General features: G+C 40.5%; 2 protein-coding genes across 3 annotated transcripts in view; both read left to right on the top strand.

Moving 5' to 3' along the window:
• The window catches only part of LOC123980885 (zinc finger protein 208-like), an 808,576-nt gene that overhangs the window by 350,028 nt on the left and 440,138 nt on the right, over positions 1-18,410 (top strand). The window lies entirely within an intron of this gene.
• Positions 363-12,488, top strand: LOC123980913. 2 transcript variants are annotated; one of them, XM_046065514.1, is made up of 5 exons: positions 363-734; positions 3,474-3,806; positions 5,560-5,706; positions 7,382-7,434; positions 7,682-12,488. In XM_046065514.1, the coding sequence occupies exons 1-5, from the start codon at positions 476-478 to the stop codon at positions 7,694-7,696; spliced, it is 807 nt and encodes a 268-aa protein (XP_045921470.1). In that variant the 5' UTR covers positions 363-475; the 3' UTR covers positions 7,697-12,488. The 2 variants fall into 2 exon arrangements, with proteins under 2 accessions (XP_045921470.1, XP_045921469.1); XM_046065513.1 differs by having other exon boundaries at positions 365-734; positions 7,382-12,488.

The raw sequence follows: 18,410 nt of genomic DNA on the forward strand, positions 1-18,410 counted from the left end.
CCAAATCAACAAAATCTAAACATGTCAGCAAAATCACACAAGAAAAACGCTCTTATTCTGAAATTCTCCCTGTGGGATGAGGAAACCAATGCCGGCCGCAGTGAAGCAGGAAGTAGAATCACAAAAGGTAAAAATAAATAAATAAATAAAGAGTTATCACGCTGCCTGTGTGAGTCCGGGGTGATTGGCTACATAGTAGCCTAAGTCCGCCCCTCAGACTTCCCATAATGCATAGCGGTGAAGGGAAATTTGTTAAACTTCGCTAATAAGTTTGCCATTTGTTTGAAATACAATTGTTACTTCATGATTAGTGTATTTTCAAAACGTGTCTGATTAGAACATAATGTTTTTGTAGGTAATTGTTATTGTGGTGGTTCGCCATTGAAACCATGAGGGAAGAGACTGTTAGATAAGTTAATATCAGGTCATTTTCAAGGCGGAAGTGTCGTGCTGCAGAAGTTGAATCAAAAGTATCATGGCTGCGTTTTACATCTCTGTTAATTACTTCATAAGATTTAAAATGGGAGGATTGACCAGAGTAACACTTAGCTGGATTTGGCCAGTTTTTACCGATTGTTTTAAATCTGGCGTCGATAATTCTGCGTTTGGAAGAAAAGGAAATTTTTTCCGGAATTTCTTAAAGTTTGGGAAGAAACTTTTTGCTTCGTACACCGTGGTTTATCTTTTGCTGTTCAGCTTTATATCATCGGTTCAGTCGATAGATTTCCCTCAAGGTGAGTGTTTATGTCAAAGGTTTTTTTTGTCCCGGTTAATTTCTTATGTCAAAGCTGTTCCTGAAAACATCCCGTAGGCCTATCTGATGAAAGGAAGAATAACTCGGGTCTTTTCTCAGCTGGCATTAAGTTTCAGGTAAAATCACAAAAACAAGTTAAACAAGTTCAGCTGGCGGGATGTTGTTGGGTCAGTGCACCATCCGTTCATTTAATACTTAGTATTTTAAAAGGGAAGAAATGTTGCGTGAATTCATCTTGATGGTAATCAAATGAAGCATAATCAAAAAACAAGTCTGGATTAGGGTCTAAACCGGTGCAGTCCACCACAGTCCACAGCATAGTCTGAAAAAAGGTAATGTGACATCTGCTTTTTGGATTTCGACTGTATCAACATGTTCAGTATTAAACATGAACAGTAAGGGTCCAAAAACCTGCCGCCATAAAAGACAGATGGCGGCATCTGCCTCGGTTATCTGCGCCATTTCCGGTGGCAAGCTAAAAATGCTACAGGTTTCCCTGAGGGGCCACGGCACCTTTCTCCGTTTATGTGAGATTTCAGGTGAAACCGACATGCCACAGATTCACCCAGGCATCTGCCGCTGATTCAAATCAATAAACCTGGACCACGAGAAAAATGTTAGCAACAGTAGTTTATTATGCAGCGTGTATAATATTGTGCATTTCTTCATGTAAACGGCAATAGTCACGTTTAATGTACGCATTGTTTGGTGCAATACAGTATAACCTAGGTAATTATTGTGTGTGCAGAGTTGTTACTGTTAGCACTATCTTTAATATTAAATTCATATTTAATGTGGTTTTCATAGTAATAGAGCTGTTTCGCCTTTCTACCAGCAGGTGGCAGTATTTAAATGAATGTCCGGTTTGTGTCTTTGTTAACTGTTTTAAATCCAGGTTACCGATACAGATGTATGTATTCTTCATTTCTTTTGTTTTTTCATTATTAAGGATTAATTTGTAACCTAGTTACCATCTTCATTCACCCACAGCCCAGCGTTAAACCTGCATCCCCTTCTGTTCTAACCTGCCTCTGCTGTCGGTTTCTCACCAGCTCAGGCAACAAACACATCAGAAATATCATAATACAGATCATTTACCTCTGTGCTATATGTACTGTTTAAATGCTGTTTTGGGAGGTGAGCGTATGAGAAGTTGACAACATGGAGAGCACTACAGCTGCTACTCACAATTTTGACATGTCTCACATTTTTCTCCTCCATTTATAAGGTACAAGGTAAATTTAATCATCACTTTACAACAGGGTTGTAAAATGAAATGAAGTTATACACTCCACTATGTATAATATACAACATTTGTCAAATGCATGCCACATTATGGCAACCTTTTCACATCAGAAACATGTACAGAGGTACGCGAAAGTTCATGAAACCGTTAGAATTTTCAGTATTTCTACAGACATGTGATCTAAAACCTAAAAATACTCAGATTCTAACACAAGTCACTCAGAGTAGAAGAGACATAAATAGTATCCTTGCAGCAAATGTATGCGAACTTTAGCTTTCAGGTTCTCAGAAAAATAGTTGTTGATGCTCATCGAGGCTGGAAAAGGTTGCAAAACCTTCTCTAAAGAGTTTGGTCTCCACCAATCCGCAGTCAGATAAACTGCCTACAAATGGAGGAAATTGAAGACCACTGCTAGCCTGCATAGTTTTAGTTGCTAACATTTTTCTCTCGGTCCAGGTTTATTGATTTGAATCAGCGGTAGATGCCTGGGTGAATCTGTGGCATGTCGGTTTCACCTGAAATTTCACATAAACGGAGAAAGGTGCCGTGGCCCCTCAAGGAAACCTGTAGCATTTTTAGCTTGCCACCGGAAATGCCGCAGATAACCGAGGCAGATGCCGCCATAGATATCCTTTTATTATGAATATCTATGGATGCCGCAGCATCTCAAGCTGCCACCAGAAACGCCACTGGTAGCTGCCGATGCCACTATTTGAGCCCCTGCTGAATCAATCGGTGTCTCAGCACTCCTGTGGAACCTTTCAGGTCCAGTATTTTTCTGCTCAGGCGTCCCACAGCTGGAAAACAAGTGAAAATTGATCACATGCACCAATCTGAGTACTTTAATACTGGGTATCTGCTGAATCTGAGTGTGATCTGATATTTACCTAAATGTTGATTTGTACACGTCTGACACATTGCACAGCAGCACATACTAAGTCTGTATCACACTCACTGAGGGAAACCTGTTACTTTATAAACATAGATGATTGATCTGAAGATGTCCCACTCTGTACAGTCCTTGAACTACATTTATCCATTTAGCTGACGCTTTCATCCAAACCTATTTATGTCAGAGGTCGCACACCTTTGGCGCAACTAGGGGGTTAAGTGTCTTGCTCAGGGACACATTGGTGGACATGTCACAGTGGGGATTTGAATCCGGGTCTCTCACACCGAAGGCACGTGTCTTATCCACTGCACCATCACCACTACAGGAACACTGATTGTACGGTGGTGTTGGGACAGAGTGGAGCTTCTCCCCTGCTAATATTAAATATTTTCCTCCAGGCTGGTAAATTATAATAAGACCCAAACGAACAGATTCTACCAACAAGCCAGATAAGATACAAGACACCGGTCATCAGGACATCTCTTTCTGATTGGCTGATGGTGACAGAGAGACACAGATTTTCATTTTTAATTTTGACAGTTTTAACTTTTTTTTCTCTCTTTTTCTTCGTGTCTCAACAGTCCCAGCTTCCCTTGGGCAGAATGTGACTCTGCCGTGTCGAGCTCCCAGCAACATCAACATCTTAGCTGTAATTTGGACCAGAACTAACTTGAGCTCACAATATGTTTTATTTTTCCGGGATGGGAATCTTGATACAGACAACACGGAGTCCTCTTATGAGGACCGGGTGACGCTGGGGAACGACTCTCAGGACGGTAACCTGTCTTTGATTCTGAGCAATGTGACGAGCAGCGACTATGGGACATACAAGACTTACATAAAAGAGGGCAAAGACAGAGAGATTGTTACATTACAGTTAATCTGCACACTTTACCTGACAGAGTCTGTCTCAGGTGAGTTTGATGTTGTAAATATGAAAGCTGTTTTTTCTGACTAGTAACTCTTCTTGTTCTTGTGAACTTCAGAGACTCTGAGAGTGAAATATTTACTCACTCTGGAGAATCATAACGTCTCTGTTTAACAAAATCTTGTCATAACACTGTTCCCCTGAACGTCTTTCTCTAACCAGATGTTGCATATTTAATGTTGGTGACTTGATCGTGTACTCAGGACGTTGAGTAGCACCAAGGAGCTTTGACCAAGCGTCCACATGAGATATGACAACATGTTGTAACTCAGCACGAAGCACAACACATTAATTCTTCTAACAGGAATCCAGACGCGATGAAATGAACATTAATCAATTAACGTCAATTATTTTATCGCGCATTAACAAAGATTTATTTTAAAATGTTTTGAAAGTCCGTTGCTCACTGGCTCTGGCTACACATACAGTCAAACCCTGGGTCACAAATAACCCTCCAAACAAGCAGTGTGGGAGAAGTAAGACGGCGCTCTATTTAGGGTAACTATGGCAACAGCTTCTGTGCACTACACAGCTGGAGCCTTTTTAACTTAAATTAAAATAACACATAGGCTAACTTTACCTGAGAGGCCTGCATTTTCACTCTTCCAATGATTTGTGCTGCGCGTCACGTGCAAAAAGTTCAAGACAATTCAACTTTGGCAGCAGGCGGGCGCGTGCGTGAGGCGAGCACGACCGCGACAGTTTCACGGGAACGCAGCCGCTCGTCGCTACACCTGCAAGCCTACTTGCTACTGAACAGACTGTTTCTGCTGATACCTGCTAAGAAAAAAGTTTTAACAAGCTAGATAAAAATTAATTTCCTGGCAGTGGCAAACAGCTTTGGTTTAATAGGCTATTTGATTACATTAATGTTTAAGTTGAGATTTACAAGAAATATTTTATTGCTACTGTGTAAAGGGAATACTGCTGGTAAAAAGCACCTTATTTGTTTAAAGTGTTTGCAAACCACATATTACACTTTTGTGTGTATACATTTAAATAAAAACACTACTTTAGAATTCATCATGTAACAATGCGATTAATCGAGATCAAACATTTTAATCGTTGCTCAGCTCTAGTTCATCCAGTTATTTGTTCAACGTGTTTCTAATAAAGTAACAAAGTTATTGCTGTTTTATTACTGACAGCCATAAAACAATAGAGTAAAAACTAAAGATGAATGATAAAGATTTTAATGCAGACAGGCCTTAAAGAGAAGTTCTTTAAAGGATCAGCTCTCGGCCCAGATGTACGTTAAGAGAGTCATCGGTGGCCGTCATCTTTCATTCTGTCCATACCGGCTGTGAAGTGGTCCCTTCATACCACGACTACACTGTCAGAGATAAAGGACAAAAGTCCTCGTCCTCAAGTTCAGATGAAGCTTCCTGAGAGCAACAATCACACCTCAGTTTTTAGTTGGAGATGCTCATTTATTTTATGTAAGGTAAACTCCAGGACCTGGATTCATTTGTCAGAAAGACTGAAGAAAGAAATGCTGACAGAGAGGCTGCAGACAGGAAGTGATGTCAGGACTTTTTTAATAACCAAATTCCCCTCTTGTGTCCACCGACAGTGTGACCTTGTTGAACTGCAGGGAGGGTCAGTGGCTCAGAGAGGGACGATGTCCCCTTGATCTGTCTGATTCAGACTGTAAATGTTTTGAATGTTTGTAGGTAGAGCAGGTTGTCCTTGTTTCCAGTCTCTGCCAGCCTGACACGTCTGCTTTCTGCTCCTCACAGATAAACCTGACGTGCGGGTGGGAGAAAGATTGCCAAAATCGATTGTTGTCATACTGACTGTTGTCGGACTGATTGTTGTCGGACTGTGTGTTGCTGTTTATTGGATCTACAGAAGACGACCTAAGAACCACAAGTCAGGCCATCATGGTGAGTCCCGCTTGCTGCAGCTTTGCCCTCAGCCAGCTGATGAATCATCAGAACTGGTTTCAGATTATTAAAATGTGATTTAACATTAAATCCACCTGCGTTTGTAACTTAACATTCACTCTGTTATGACTGAAATCAAAAGAGTTGAATTTAATATGAAGTCTGGAGGTTAAATTAAAATGCTGCCACCTGTATTTGGCCCACGTCAGGTTGGAGCTGAGTATATTTAGAAAGTTGTAGAAGACTGCTGAAGAATCAGATCCTCATCAGAAAGGCTCTGATGGACTGATTTCATATTTATAAAACCAAATCTGAGGCCTTGTCGGGGCTGCAGCTTTCATTAGCGTGGAGCTGCCAGCAGATGGCGTAGTAACTGGAACCAGATTCCTTGTTGTTCTTCATAGCCATGCCAAATTTTGGTTCATTGTGAATTTTCATTTTACAAATAGGTTTCATTTGGCTGAAATTGACAACAGTAAGATATGGTGTTAGAGATGTTAATGATAAAACTTTAGGTTTGTTTTTGTACTAAAAATGCCATGTCCAAATTTACTCTCACCCTGTGAAATAGTTGCACATTGAGTAAATACAAGTTTCTATACCATTTCAAATGGTCTTGTACGTTCTTCCATTGCAGAAGCAGCAGTTCTCTAGTCGGCTGCTAGTGAACTGTAAGTTATAACTAACACCAATGAGCTTACTGAGGACCTCTGGTGGCGCATTGTGGCTGCTCACAAGAAACCCTGTAAAGCCACATCCAAGTGTTTTCTGGGCACCTCACAATTATGATTCAGAGGGCTGCGATGTGATTACAAAATGATTATTGATGCTTAATTTTGTCTATACAGGATCTCTGGATAATTACTAAGCATTTAATTTGCACATTAAAATCCAAAAGAAAACCCATCTCCTAATGAAAGGACTAGTTAATTTACTTCATTAACCTCAGCTCTATGGTCCCTCATTTCTTTAACAAGCAGCTGTCAGACTGAAAACTGAAATATAAAGTTAATTATCAGGATGTGCAGTATGTGTACAGAACAGAGCTGTACGCCAGTTTAGTCTAAGCTCGTACCTGAAGTTTGCAACCCTTGACAAGTAGCTAATGTTAACTTAGTAATGGCATACAGCTGATAATTAACATTACTTCGTTACTAATTTAGCTAACGTTACATAACAGCCGAAAACGTGCTGCACAGGGGAGATGTTGAGATGATCTAAAGACCCGAGTGAAGGCAAGGAACCTCAAAGACCTGGAGATCATTGCAAAAGAGGAGTGGTCCAAAATCCCAGTGAGACTGTTGGCAATTATAAGAACTGTTGTGATGGAAAATAAACACTTTTTTAAGGGGGTATGAGTCATTTTGGACAAGTTTTAGTACAAATTGTATCATTAACATCTCTAACACAATATCTTACCGTCTTTGTCACTTGTTCTTGTCACTTCCAGCCAGATGAAACTATTTGTAAAAATTAATTTCTCTATGAATGAGTAAATCTGGGCTAAACTGTTTGTCTTATGTCCTGCACAGGTGATAGTTTTAATGCCCTTGTAAGACTTAATCAGTGCTTTGTGGGACATTTCACCATCGGCAGTGAGAGATGAAGAGTAGATTGTGAGAGTCTCAATGTGCTGTATTTAGTTAGTTATATATTTATTTATTTACTGTTTCAGATCCAGAAAACGGCCAACTCAACCCAGTGGGTCCAGATGGGAGCATGTGTAGTGTAAGTGCTGATCCTGTGCTAACCAAGGCTTATACTGCAGTTAGGACAATGTTGATCAATGGTTATAAATATAACAATAGTAAGAATAATAATTTGTAAATGAATAGTTATTATTAATAAAATACAAGTATACATACATTTCCTTTAGAGTGGTTTTTAATGTACATAGGAATGAAAGTTTATGGTAAAGATAATTATGTATTAACTTGCAGTGTCATTAAAAGCAGATACATTAATTTCCTTGCAGTGCATTTCGGAATGACGCTACTGGCTTTAAATCTGCTACTGCTGCCTTCTTCTCCACCGTCGTTCGGAAACCAACAAATCATAATCAACAATCAAATATCAAACGGAAAACACACGATGTCGGCCCGAGATCGTACATCGGCATTAAATGTCCATCCATCGTCACCCGCTTATCCTGCGTACACGGTCGCGGGGGGGCTGGAGCCAATCCCAGCTGACATCGGGCAAAAGGCGTGGTACATCCTGGACAGGTCGCCAGTCCATCGCAGGGCCACGCATAGACCCTAGAACCACCGCTCACGGCATTAAATGTATTCCTGGGAAACGGCAGCGCTGTGTTTACAGCTAACAGCTGATGGAGTTACGCGGAATACCGGGTCCGAAGTTTTCATCAGTCAGGAGGTTTTTTACATCGAGCCGAAGTCGGTTTCCTCTTCTCTAAAACAAATGGACCAGTTGATTACGATAAAAATCACGTTCCTCCGGCGCTCAAGCGACGCAGACGTGGCTGATAATCTGCAGCTGGAAACAGTTTAATAACCCACCAAATTGTTGAATTTTATGCTTGTGATGCTTTCTGTACGTGAGTTATTTGAACTTGATGGCTTTATACAGGTTGTTATTAAATTTGGAACGAACGTCATCGCCTGTCTCTTCATTATAATCCCACACAAAAAAAGCTGTTTCTAATGGTCCTGCATACCCAGCAAGCAATTTTGCATTTAAAAGACGTCTAATAGCCGTTTTAATCAAGTTCTGACGTCTTTGTTAAAACGGCTGAATTTGGGCTGTCAGTGAAAAGTTGGTAGGCGTCTGACCATAGCCCAAAAATAAACTAGTCCTCAAATAATGAATGATTGCATATCTACCTCTAATAGACGAGACAAAATAATGGCTAAAATAATCTTTTTACTCAAATATAACAGGTTATCATAAATGGCAATCGACCCAAATTAATTATAAAGATTTTATTAAGAAAAAGGATTACAACGTAGCCATCTTAAGATAAAACACCATGATGGAAATATAAAGGAATTACTAACAAAATATTATTATTACACACGATACAATTTTATTTATAAAGATTATGATAAAAAAACAACTTATGGTAATATAAATAATGACAAAATAAATGGGTTAGGCCAGGGGTTTTCAAAGTCTGAGACCTTTCCTCAGACAAAGCTTGTGAAATGTCCCCCACATCTTTAATTTACTTGGTTAATTTCGTCCATAGACACTCAACATTTGAGACAAAATAGCCTGATATTGCGGTTTGACCTCTGACTGCACCAAATGGTTTTAAAAAGGTCCTAATCCATTTATTAGTTTCTGACTCTGATGTGGGGGAACGGTTCCCCAAAAATACTGTATCTCTGAACTCTCACACATGTAGGCTATTCTATGTGATCTCATTTTGATAACTAATGCAATAAGTACTGTCATATTGTTTCCCTTCCGTTCACTGAGCCTCCCCTGAAACTGTCGGGAGCCCCCCTGGGGAGGCTCGCCTCACACTTTGAAAACCCCTGGGTGAGGCTACATCCAAATCTGGATCCTTATCCAAGATGCTCCTTGAAGCAGCAAGAGCATTAACTCGGTCTCTCGTCGCCGGTCTCTCAGGTAATTGGGATCCATAAGTGTTGAATATGTACGAATAAGCGTGAACATTGTAACTGACTATGTTCAGTGTTAAGACGTGTCTGACTAATCATTTGATTTGAAGTTAAAAACATACAGTATATTTCTAATTATCAATCTAATAAGGGTAAAACACGTTTTTTTTCTCTCCATTAAATTATAAAAGGTTGCAGGTTTCATGTTCACACCTTTTTTTTTTTTTTAAATTTAGATAATTAAATGTAGGAGTTACTCTGGGGTATCATGGAGTTCATTAATGTTGCAGGATGTATGCAGCATGTAAAGCTAACCACAACTGTTACCTGCTGAAATATCACGGTTCCTACATCTGATAACAAGCCGTGTAGATAAATAATGAAACATGTCAAAACAAAGACACAGATTATTGGACAGCCTATTTCCAAGACCAAAGTAAACTTCCGCTTTGAATGTTTGCTGTAAACTCGGCCAAAACCGAAACGTAACTCTCGTTTCCAAAAAAAACCCCAAAATGGTTGAGCTGTTTATAGTGAGATGTGGCAGCACTGACGTCTAACTTTCAAGTCTCGTGTTGCCAGTAGTCATGACTCAGTAGGGCTGCAGCTGCCGTCTAGCGGTTGAAAATATTTATTGCATTTTGTTTTAAATTAAAATGAAAGTTAATGCAGTGAACGTTACAGTGAAAATAAAGAAAGGTTAAAGTTTTTCAAACGTTCACTTCCTGAAAGGATGTCACGCACCTCAGCTGCATGGGTGAAAACTACATGTAACCTGGTCTGAACCAGAGCTACAGCCAAGCCGTTTACATTAGACCTCCGACTGCCTCGATTTCGCCGGGTGGACTAAAAGCAGATTACACGTAGCCTGTCCACATAAGAGCTAAATCGTGGCTACAGATAGACCATGTCAATTTAATGACACATAATGTCTTGTAGAAATTATTGACTTTGCACAAATAATGTGATCTGAACCATGTCACGTGCTGCCAGGGCAAAAACCACTATTAATCATTTTTGACTAAAAGTGGACTACAAATAGCCGGTCTGACCAGGAGCTAGATATTGTAGCTACACACAGGTAAAATGTGTGAAAGAAATTAAACAAAAAACCTTGTAATTACTGTAGACTCACATGATGGCATATCCTACACCTTGCAAGTTATTTTGGCAAAAACTTCATGTAACCAAATGTAAGGTTATTACATCTGGATGCAACCTCTTCCCATTAATGCAGGTTACTAACTCGACTTCTTCTCTTTCCCCGAGTCTTGTGCTTTCTTGTCCCTCTCCTCCTGTCACTTTCTGCAGGTGTTAGGATCTGTGGTTGCGGATGATCATTACCGAGTCTGCCTTCTGCCACCTCAAAAACATCTCCAGACTTCGACCTTCACTGTCAGACTCTGTGGCAGAGTCACTCTTCCACGCCTTCGTCACCTCCCGCTGGGACTACTGTAATGGTGTCCTGTATGGGGTACGCAGCAAGGCTACGATATGTCTCGGCTGCCAGGGTTCTCACTCACACCAGGTCGTGGCAGCACATCACCTCAATCCTCACTCGGCTTCAATGGCTCACGGTCAAATTCCGCATCACCTACAAGAATCCTACTCCTCACCTATAAATCTCTCCATGCCACTGCCCCCACACTCTAAAAAGTAATTCAGGGAACCTGTTAACACCACTTGATTAACTGCATGGCTGCAAGATAGAAATTATAATTTATTGATTTAGATAAAAGTTGCAAACTTTATTTTTATGAGTTGTGTTTAAGAAATAATAATGGTAATTAAATCAACTTAATTTTTCTAGTAATGTTAACTCAAATTTCATTGTTAAAATTCAAGTTCCATTAACTTAACAATATTGGCTTGATAACAAATTCAGAGAGATAAAATCAGTAGTGGCAGAGTGCTTCTTTTTTGTCTGTCTTGGTCAGTACAGGGCATTTTCTGATGGCATTAATGGTTGGTGGGCATTGAAAGTTAATATTTAATGAACACTTGGAACGCCAGGAACTTTGTTTCTGTAGTTTAAAAAAAAAAATTTAATGAGTGGAGTTAATATTTTACAGATTTTCTTACAGAAGAAAATCTATTCTGAACGCCTTAATTTTTATAATGGTTTTTAGCTTAAATCCTGCGTTCATGATTATGGTAATTAAATATTACACAAAAATGAATTTTAAATAAGAATAAAATCTAGTTGGACCACCTTTTTGTGAGTATTCAACTTAAACACTTGTCTTTAAGCTATCAACAATTAACTAAGTTGTACTAGAAATTTTCTTTGATTGTAGAGTAAGAGCTAATTCCCATAACTCAATATAGTTTGTTCAATATAATTTCAACAGTTGTCATAACTAAAAAAGATTAATGGAAACTGTTGCATTTTTTTTTTTTTGTTGAGACTAAACATTTGTTACTGGACCTTCTCCACTCCTATGCCCCCTCATGAAAATGAAAACCCACCTCCTTGCAAAGGAATTCAATCCTGGATGACTTTTTGTCTGTCTGTTATGTGTAACGCATCCGTGGGTCCTGTGAAAAATATAAGTTAACAACCCCCTGCTACAACTGTTATTACCAGTCCTATTGTTATTATAGTTATCATTAACATTACTCTAATTATCTGTACCACTATTCAATTTCAGTCTGTCTGTATTTCTGTGGTCTCTCTCTCTCTCTCCTTCACCCCAACCGGTCGAGGCAGATGGCCGCCCACCCTGAGCCATGGTTCTGCTCGAGGTTTCTGCCTCTTAAAAGGAAGTTTTTCCTTGCCTGTGTCGCCTAGTGCTTGCTCTTGGTGGGAATTGTTGGGCTTCTGTAAATATCATCACAGAGTCACGGTCTAGACCTGCTCTGTCTATCAGAGCTGTTCATGCTGTTCATATTGTGTGTGTATATATTGTATTTATTGAATACCAAATCAACCTACCTCAAGTACATAACACCTGCACATAATACTTATTTATTCCAGCATCCTTTGCACTATTGTCTCAGTCTGTCTATTGTTTTATTTATTGTGTGTATATGTGTAAGTAAGCACAGCGTGAACATAGTACAATCCTGAGTCAAATTCCTCGTATGTGTACACATACCTGGCGAATAGAGCTGATTCTGATGAGAAACGCTGTGAGATAACTGTTGTTGTGAACTGGTGCTATATAAATAAAACTGAATAACAAGTTGCCTCAACATTTGGGTTGTTATTTATTATATTTCACATGTAATAAGTAGTAATTGTATTTATGATCTTTACTAAACTGAAACCTAAGTGTCTGTAACCTGCGATGGTCCAGCTGAGGCCTACTGGCCAGGGAAATCCCGTTCTCCACCTGTCTCTGAGAGGCGCCGACCAGTTTGAAGGTTCCTGGGTTGAACAGAGGCAGAATGTAGTTTGTAGGTTCATAATCTAAAAATGTAAAAACTGAGGGAAACTCTCCTCTGTTTGGGACTGTGAGCTACACTTTGTCGGAGGTGCTGACGTTAACACTTGTGTGGATTTGTGGTGAGATTTCTGCCTGATCACAAGTGTCTTCAGCTTTGTCTTTTTATATCAGCCACAGAAACGCAGGCTAATGCACAGCAAAGTTTAGGGCAGGTAGTGAAAATATCTCATCAAATGATGTTAGCCTCGTAATATTACAACTTTTTTTCTTTAAATGTCAGACAACATACATCTGTGGGAGAGATGGGAAATGAGTCCTGAAATCAAAGGTAACCTCCTCACCTGTGACAGAGATCCAGCTGGATGGAGACTCTCCATGACCGCTGATGTTACACTTGTAGAGGCCTTCATCAGACTTGTTAACATGGTGGATGGTCATGTGACCTGTAGGCTCAGTCCTGATGAGGGAGCCATCTTTATAGAAACCAGCTGGGAGGTTGGAGGGAGGGGTCTTTGTTTTACAGTGCAGAGTGACATCATGTCCCTCCATCACAGGGAGGACAGGACTCTGCAGGATCACTGGTCCACCTCAACACAGAGACAAACTACAGCATTTCATCATTTACACACAGCTTCATCAACACTAACTCCACAGTCTGATCTTACCAGTGACAGTGATGTTGATGGTGTTACTGGTTGCTCCCTCTCTGGACTCACACCAGTAAACTCCACTGTCCCATGGGGCGAGGTAGCTGATGCAATAGGAAGAACCAGCTGATCTTCCCCAGCCAGCTCCACACTGAGTCCTGGTTTCTCTGGTTGTGTTCCTCCTCAGTATATTATAATACCGGCAAACAGATCCACCTCTGCCCTCCCAAATTGAGACCAAATCTGCTGCACCACCTCAGGTTGTAGCCTCTACTCGCCCAGTGGGTGTTCGCTCCTCAACATGAGGTTGACTCTCCTGTTCCCCAAGCCTGGAGCATGAAGGGCTTTCAAAGACAGTGAGTGCTCTGAAGCCCACCTCCACCCCATGTCCACCATGGTTTGTGTCTTCTGAGGTCCACACGCATGCTGGTGATCCAACATTGCAGGCATCACATGTGCAGCAGGCCCAGAGAAGCCACTGGCTGGGCCGCCGCCATTAGACCCACCAGCTGCATCCCTGACAGCGCCGTCATGGGTGTCCCTTGCTGTCCCTTGCTGTCCCTTGCTGAAGAAGCGTCATCTGTCTGAGTTCTGACAGATAAGCTCTCAGACTAGCTGTGTGGAAAAATTGCCCAGGGATTTGCTCTGGCCTTGACAATGAGGTTGTCCGAGTAGAAGAAGACACTCATAACCTGCTCACGGCATAATAACATGGGGGCTACATTAAATACAAATCATTATGGTTGTTGAAGAAATGCTGCAGTAGCCTGTAGCTAGTAATTTGTGCTGTCTGTCAGTAGTTAATGCAGCAGTTAAGCCAATCAGTGGCTAACAATATGCACATTTAGCCAATCATGTGATAAGAAACACTTTCTAAAGTTCTGCTGAACTGAAGACGTTTCTGAGATGAGAGACTTATTTGGATAACTATGACCTGGATGACTAAGAACCTTCACAGACGTTTTATAAAACACAATATAAATACATCCAGCAGGCAGCAGCAAAGGAGCTTTAGTTCACTCACAGGAGGAGAAAAGTAAAAACTTTCCAGAATTCCTCTGGACAGACAGATGCACTTTATCATCACTGGTGAGATCACACTGAGAGTTACAAATATCCAGAGAGGAAAACAGAAAGGCATCAGCAACATTTCAGAGACACAACGTGAGCGTCCTGCAGCTTTTATACGTGACAAACTGTTTCACTGCGTCTGTCCAGTTCCAGCATGTTATTTCATCTAAAATACATCCCTCAGTCACATTCAGGTTGTTACAAATGTTGTAACGACAGCAGCCACGCCTTCATGCAGTCCACATAATAATGTCTCCAGTGTGATAAACAAAGATCCTAGAGCTGATTTCTGCAGCTGCTGCTTCACATCTGAAGCCTTGGGTGGCTTCAAGACCTCTGTCTGTGTCTGTGTCCCCCTGATGCCATGTGCTCATCACAGCGACAGAGGTCCTGTGTCCCTGTGCCCCCACCTGCAGCACTAACCCTCTACCTATGTCATCTTCTCATTCTCCGACTCTCACAGAGGTGGCAGCTTGAAAACTGCATTCTGGTGATGCCAGTTGGTTTCTTGAAAATAGTGGACCTTTGTTAAAGGCAGGTGCTCAGAGTGTAAAAGTGGCCCATGGAACAAGGCTTTAAATAGGGCGGTGTTCAAAATAACAATGCAGCAATATACATATTTCAAGGTCCCCTCAAAGCACAGATAGGATGGGATTACATTGTGACGGATTCCTTGCTGATACTCGTATACGGATGCTTCTGTATTGATTCAGCAGCAAATACCAAAGTTTTGAAAAAGAAACAGAACTGAAAGCAGAATTTTAAGTTTAAAAGCTGAAGTATATTTTCTTTGCATCTATTTAATAACTCTGGGATTAGAAACTGAAGAGTCTTAAGAGTCCAAACCTCTGACACACAGAATATTAAAGAATAGCTGTTATGGTAAACTCTGTGTAGGACATGACCGTTACTCATAGTATCATGATAAGTGTCTTGTTTTGAGATTGTTATGATGTAAGGATTTTGGTCTTTTTTTTGTTCCATGTCTTGTGTTCTACTCTTTTGCCTTATTTATTCTTGTAAAGATTTTGTGTTGGTTCTGTTTCATTCTGTTTTCTTGTCTTACTTCTTAGTTCTGTGTCTTAGTTCCTTGTCCTGTGCTTTGTCTCAGTGTTTACTCCTGAACCCAGAAAAACCTCAACCCAGAGTTCAGGTTTACACTCAGAGTTTGTTGAACCTGCTTTCTGCTTCTTTGTTTGTTGTTGTTTTGCCCATGTCTGCTCTGTGTTCGGTTTGATCCTAGTTCAGTCTGTTTTCCCTGTTACGTTTGTAGTCTATCTGTATGATTACTTTTTAGTCTGTTCTGTCTGTTAGTCTCCACTTTGTATACTTCATTTTGCTTTGGTCCGGGTCTGTTGCCGCATGCTTTACTTCCTGGTTCATTTTGAAGTTGTCTGTGTCTGGTGTTTGTGTCTAGCTTGTACCTGTATCTGATTAGTCCCTCATGTCTTTCACCTGTTGACTCCCTCTCTGCTCATTAGCCCTATAACTTAATGCCTGTGTTCTGTTCAGTCAGTGAAGCTGTCTCGCTCTGTCTCCTGTGTTCTGTGATCCTACACCCGTGTATCTGCCTGCGCTTGGATCTATGTACTCGGTGCTCCTTTTGTTTTTTGTTCTGGACTCTCGCTTTGCTTTAATAAATCACTGAACTCTGCCTGCTCAACGTTAAACCTCTAAAACATGGTGGGTGGACATAAATTACAGGGAACACTTGCTGTTGAGGATGTTGCTGCTGATACTGCTGGAGGTGATCTGAGACTAGAGATATTAAAACAGAGGCAAAACATTGGCTGATTAAACAATCGTTATGTGATCGTGAAAAGATGTAAAGACTGCTGACAGTGTTTGCAGCTGGCTCGCTGTGGCTGACCTGCGGTAGAGCTGCCGCTGCTGCCAATAAGCGGAAGATGTTCGCAGAGACTGCTGCACCCAAAGAGTTTTCCAAAGAAGGTTAAAGTCAAGGGCAACAGGACTTGGTTGAAGATACTGGAAGACATTTCGTCCCTCATCCAAAGGACTTATTCACTGACTGGCAGGGAAACTCAGCTATTTAACCTCAGTGGGGTCGTTTGCTAGGATCGTCGATACTGCTGGTTCGTTAGTGTTGGATAACTGAGAATCTTCATAGACACCCCAAGAGTTTCACTTAAATAAGAGAGTTACGACACGCTTTGATCTCGCCGCTACGCGGTCACGTGGTTCATGTAGCTCTCCATAGTTCCAAACAACTCAGCGCTGTCAACCAGTTTGAATGGGTTTAGGCGGGACGGACACCAGAAGCAGCCATATTTACAGCAATTATCTGTAAATATTAACAAAATATGAGACTGATTACTGAGTTGACACTTACATTACATACATATACTAACATTTGTTCTGGAGAGCGGCGGAGACACAAATTTAATCAGTTTTTGTTTAATTTTGGAAGGAAAAGGGGCTGTTCCCATAACATAACGTTACACATTTACAACAGCGACTTAATTTGCAGCAATGAAACAATGCGCACCTTTCCTTCAGAGTGAAATTATACTGAAGTCGTTCCACATTTTAACAAGATAACACCTGGTATTGATAGAACACACACGTGAGTCGTTGATGACAACAACAAATGATTTCTGTCTGTAACGTTATATTTTAAAATGATCTGAAGTGTGTGTTTCCGGCTCTCCCCTATAAAAATATCAGGTGTTCATACACCTGAAACAAACCTATTCATACATTCCTTTACACACAAGGGACTGTTAGTTCAAAGTTCAATGTGTCACCATCAGTTTACATGTGCTACTTTCATCATAATTCTGAATCACGTTTTCACCTTTATTAGTCACAGGGAGCCATTAACATGAGGAGTTGTGTGCAAAATAAATCATTGTATTCTATCTAACAGATAAACCAAAATATGACCTTGGTCATCATATGCCACTGATCACCCGTCACCGATGCACTGTCCAACAAACACTGTGTGTAATGACTGAATTAACCAAGGAACAACCTCGCTAGATACAAGCTAGCCATGTTATCTAGCTGAAAATTATATAATTTAAAAGTTAATGTCTTCCGTTTATTTATTTAGCTGACGCTTTTATCCAAAGCGACTTACAATTGCTATACATACCTGTGGAGCAACTAGGGGTTAAGTGTGTTGCTCAGGGACACGATGGTGGATGTGTCACAGTGGGGAATTGAACGCGGGTCTCATCACACCACAGGCAAGCATCCTATCTATGCGCCACCACCACCCATCCTCCGATAAACCTAGCCTAAAGCTGGCAACATAAAATACCACTATTGACTAGATTCATGAGAGGACAGCTAATGAGTTAAAATGTCAACACATGCGGTAATTTCATCACCTTACCAGGCAGCGTACTTCAGAAACACTGAAATGAACGGAGCTCAGCCTGAGCTGGACTGGGACAAAAAATCGGCCCGGGCATTTTGACTAGAGACCGGCCCACCAAGTATTATTGGCAAAGCCATAAAGCCTTTGAATGAAAACAAACGCTGTTCTGACAGCGATGTACACTGTCTTGTTGGTACATATGTATCAATCTAATAAACTTAAACCTACATCATCCTCCAAACCGTAATTAGCAGAAGACTGCTTGGTCAAGTTAACCTCCTCCTGAACTATCTACAACACATGGTGGAAACCTGAAATTAAGACAGAGAAGACTAGAGGTGAGACATGATCATTAATGAATATTAAAATTAATAAATGACAGATTTACCTAATACAAATAAATAAAACATCTCCAGTTAACTAGCAGAGCATTCATTTAGTTTGCGCTATTAAATAAGAGATCTAGTGCTTAAATCTGTTGGGTAACACTTTAGAATATGGTTCCTTCGTTAATGAATAACTACACAAGAACCAATGAGTAACACAATATTAACAATCTATTAACTATTATTAACTAACAAGACACTCTGATTAACTAACTAGTAAGTAATAGCGCACAGGTGAAAGTGGTACTTCACTATTAACTAATCAATAACTACTATTTTTT

The sequence above is a fragment of the Micropterus dolomieu genome, linkage group LG12 (assembly GCF_021292245.1).
Source record: "Micropterus dolomieu isolate WLL.071019.BEF.003 ecotype Adirondacks linkage group LG12, ASM2129224v1, whole genome shotgun sequence".
Lineage (NCBI taxonomy): Eukaryota > Metazoa > Chordata > Actinopteri > Centrarchiformes > Centrarchidae > Micropterus > Micropterus dolomieu.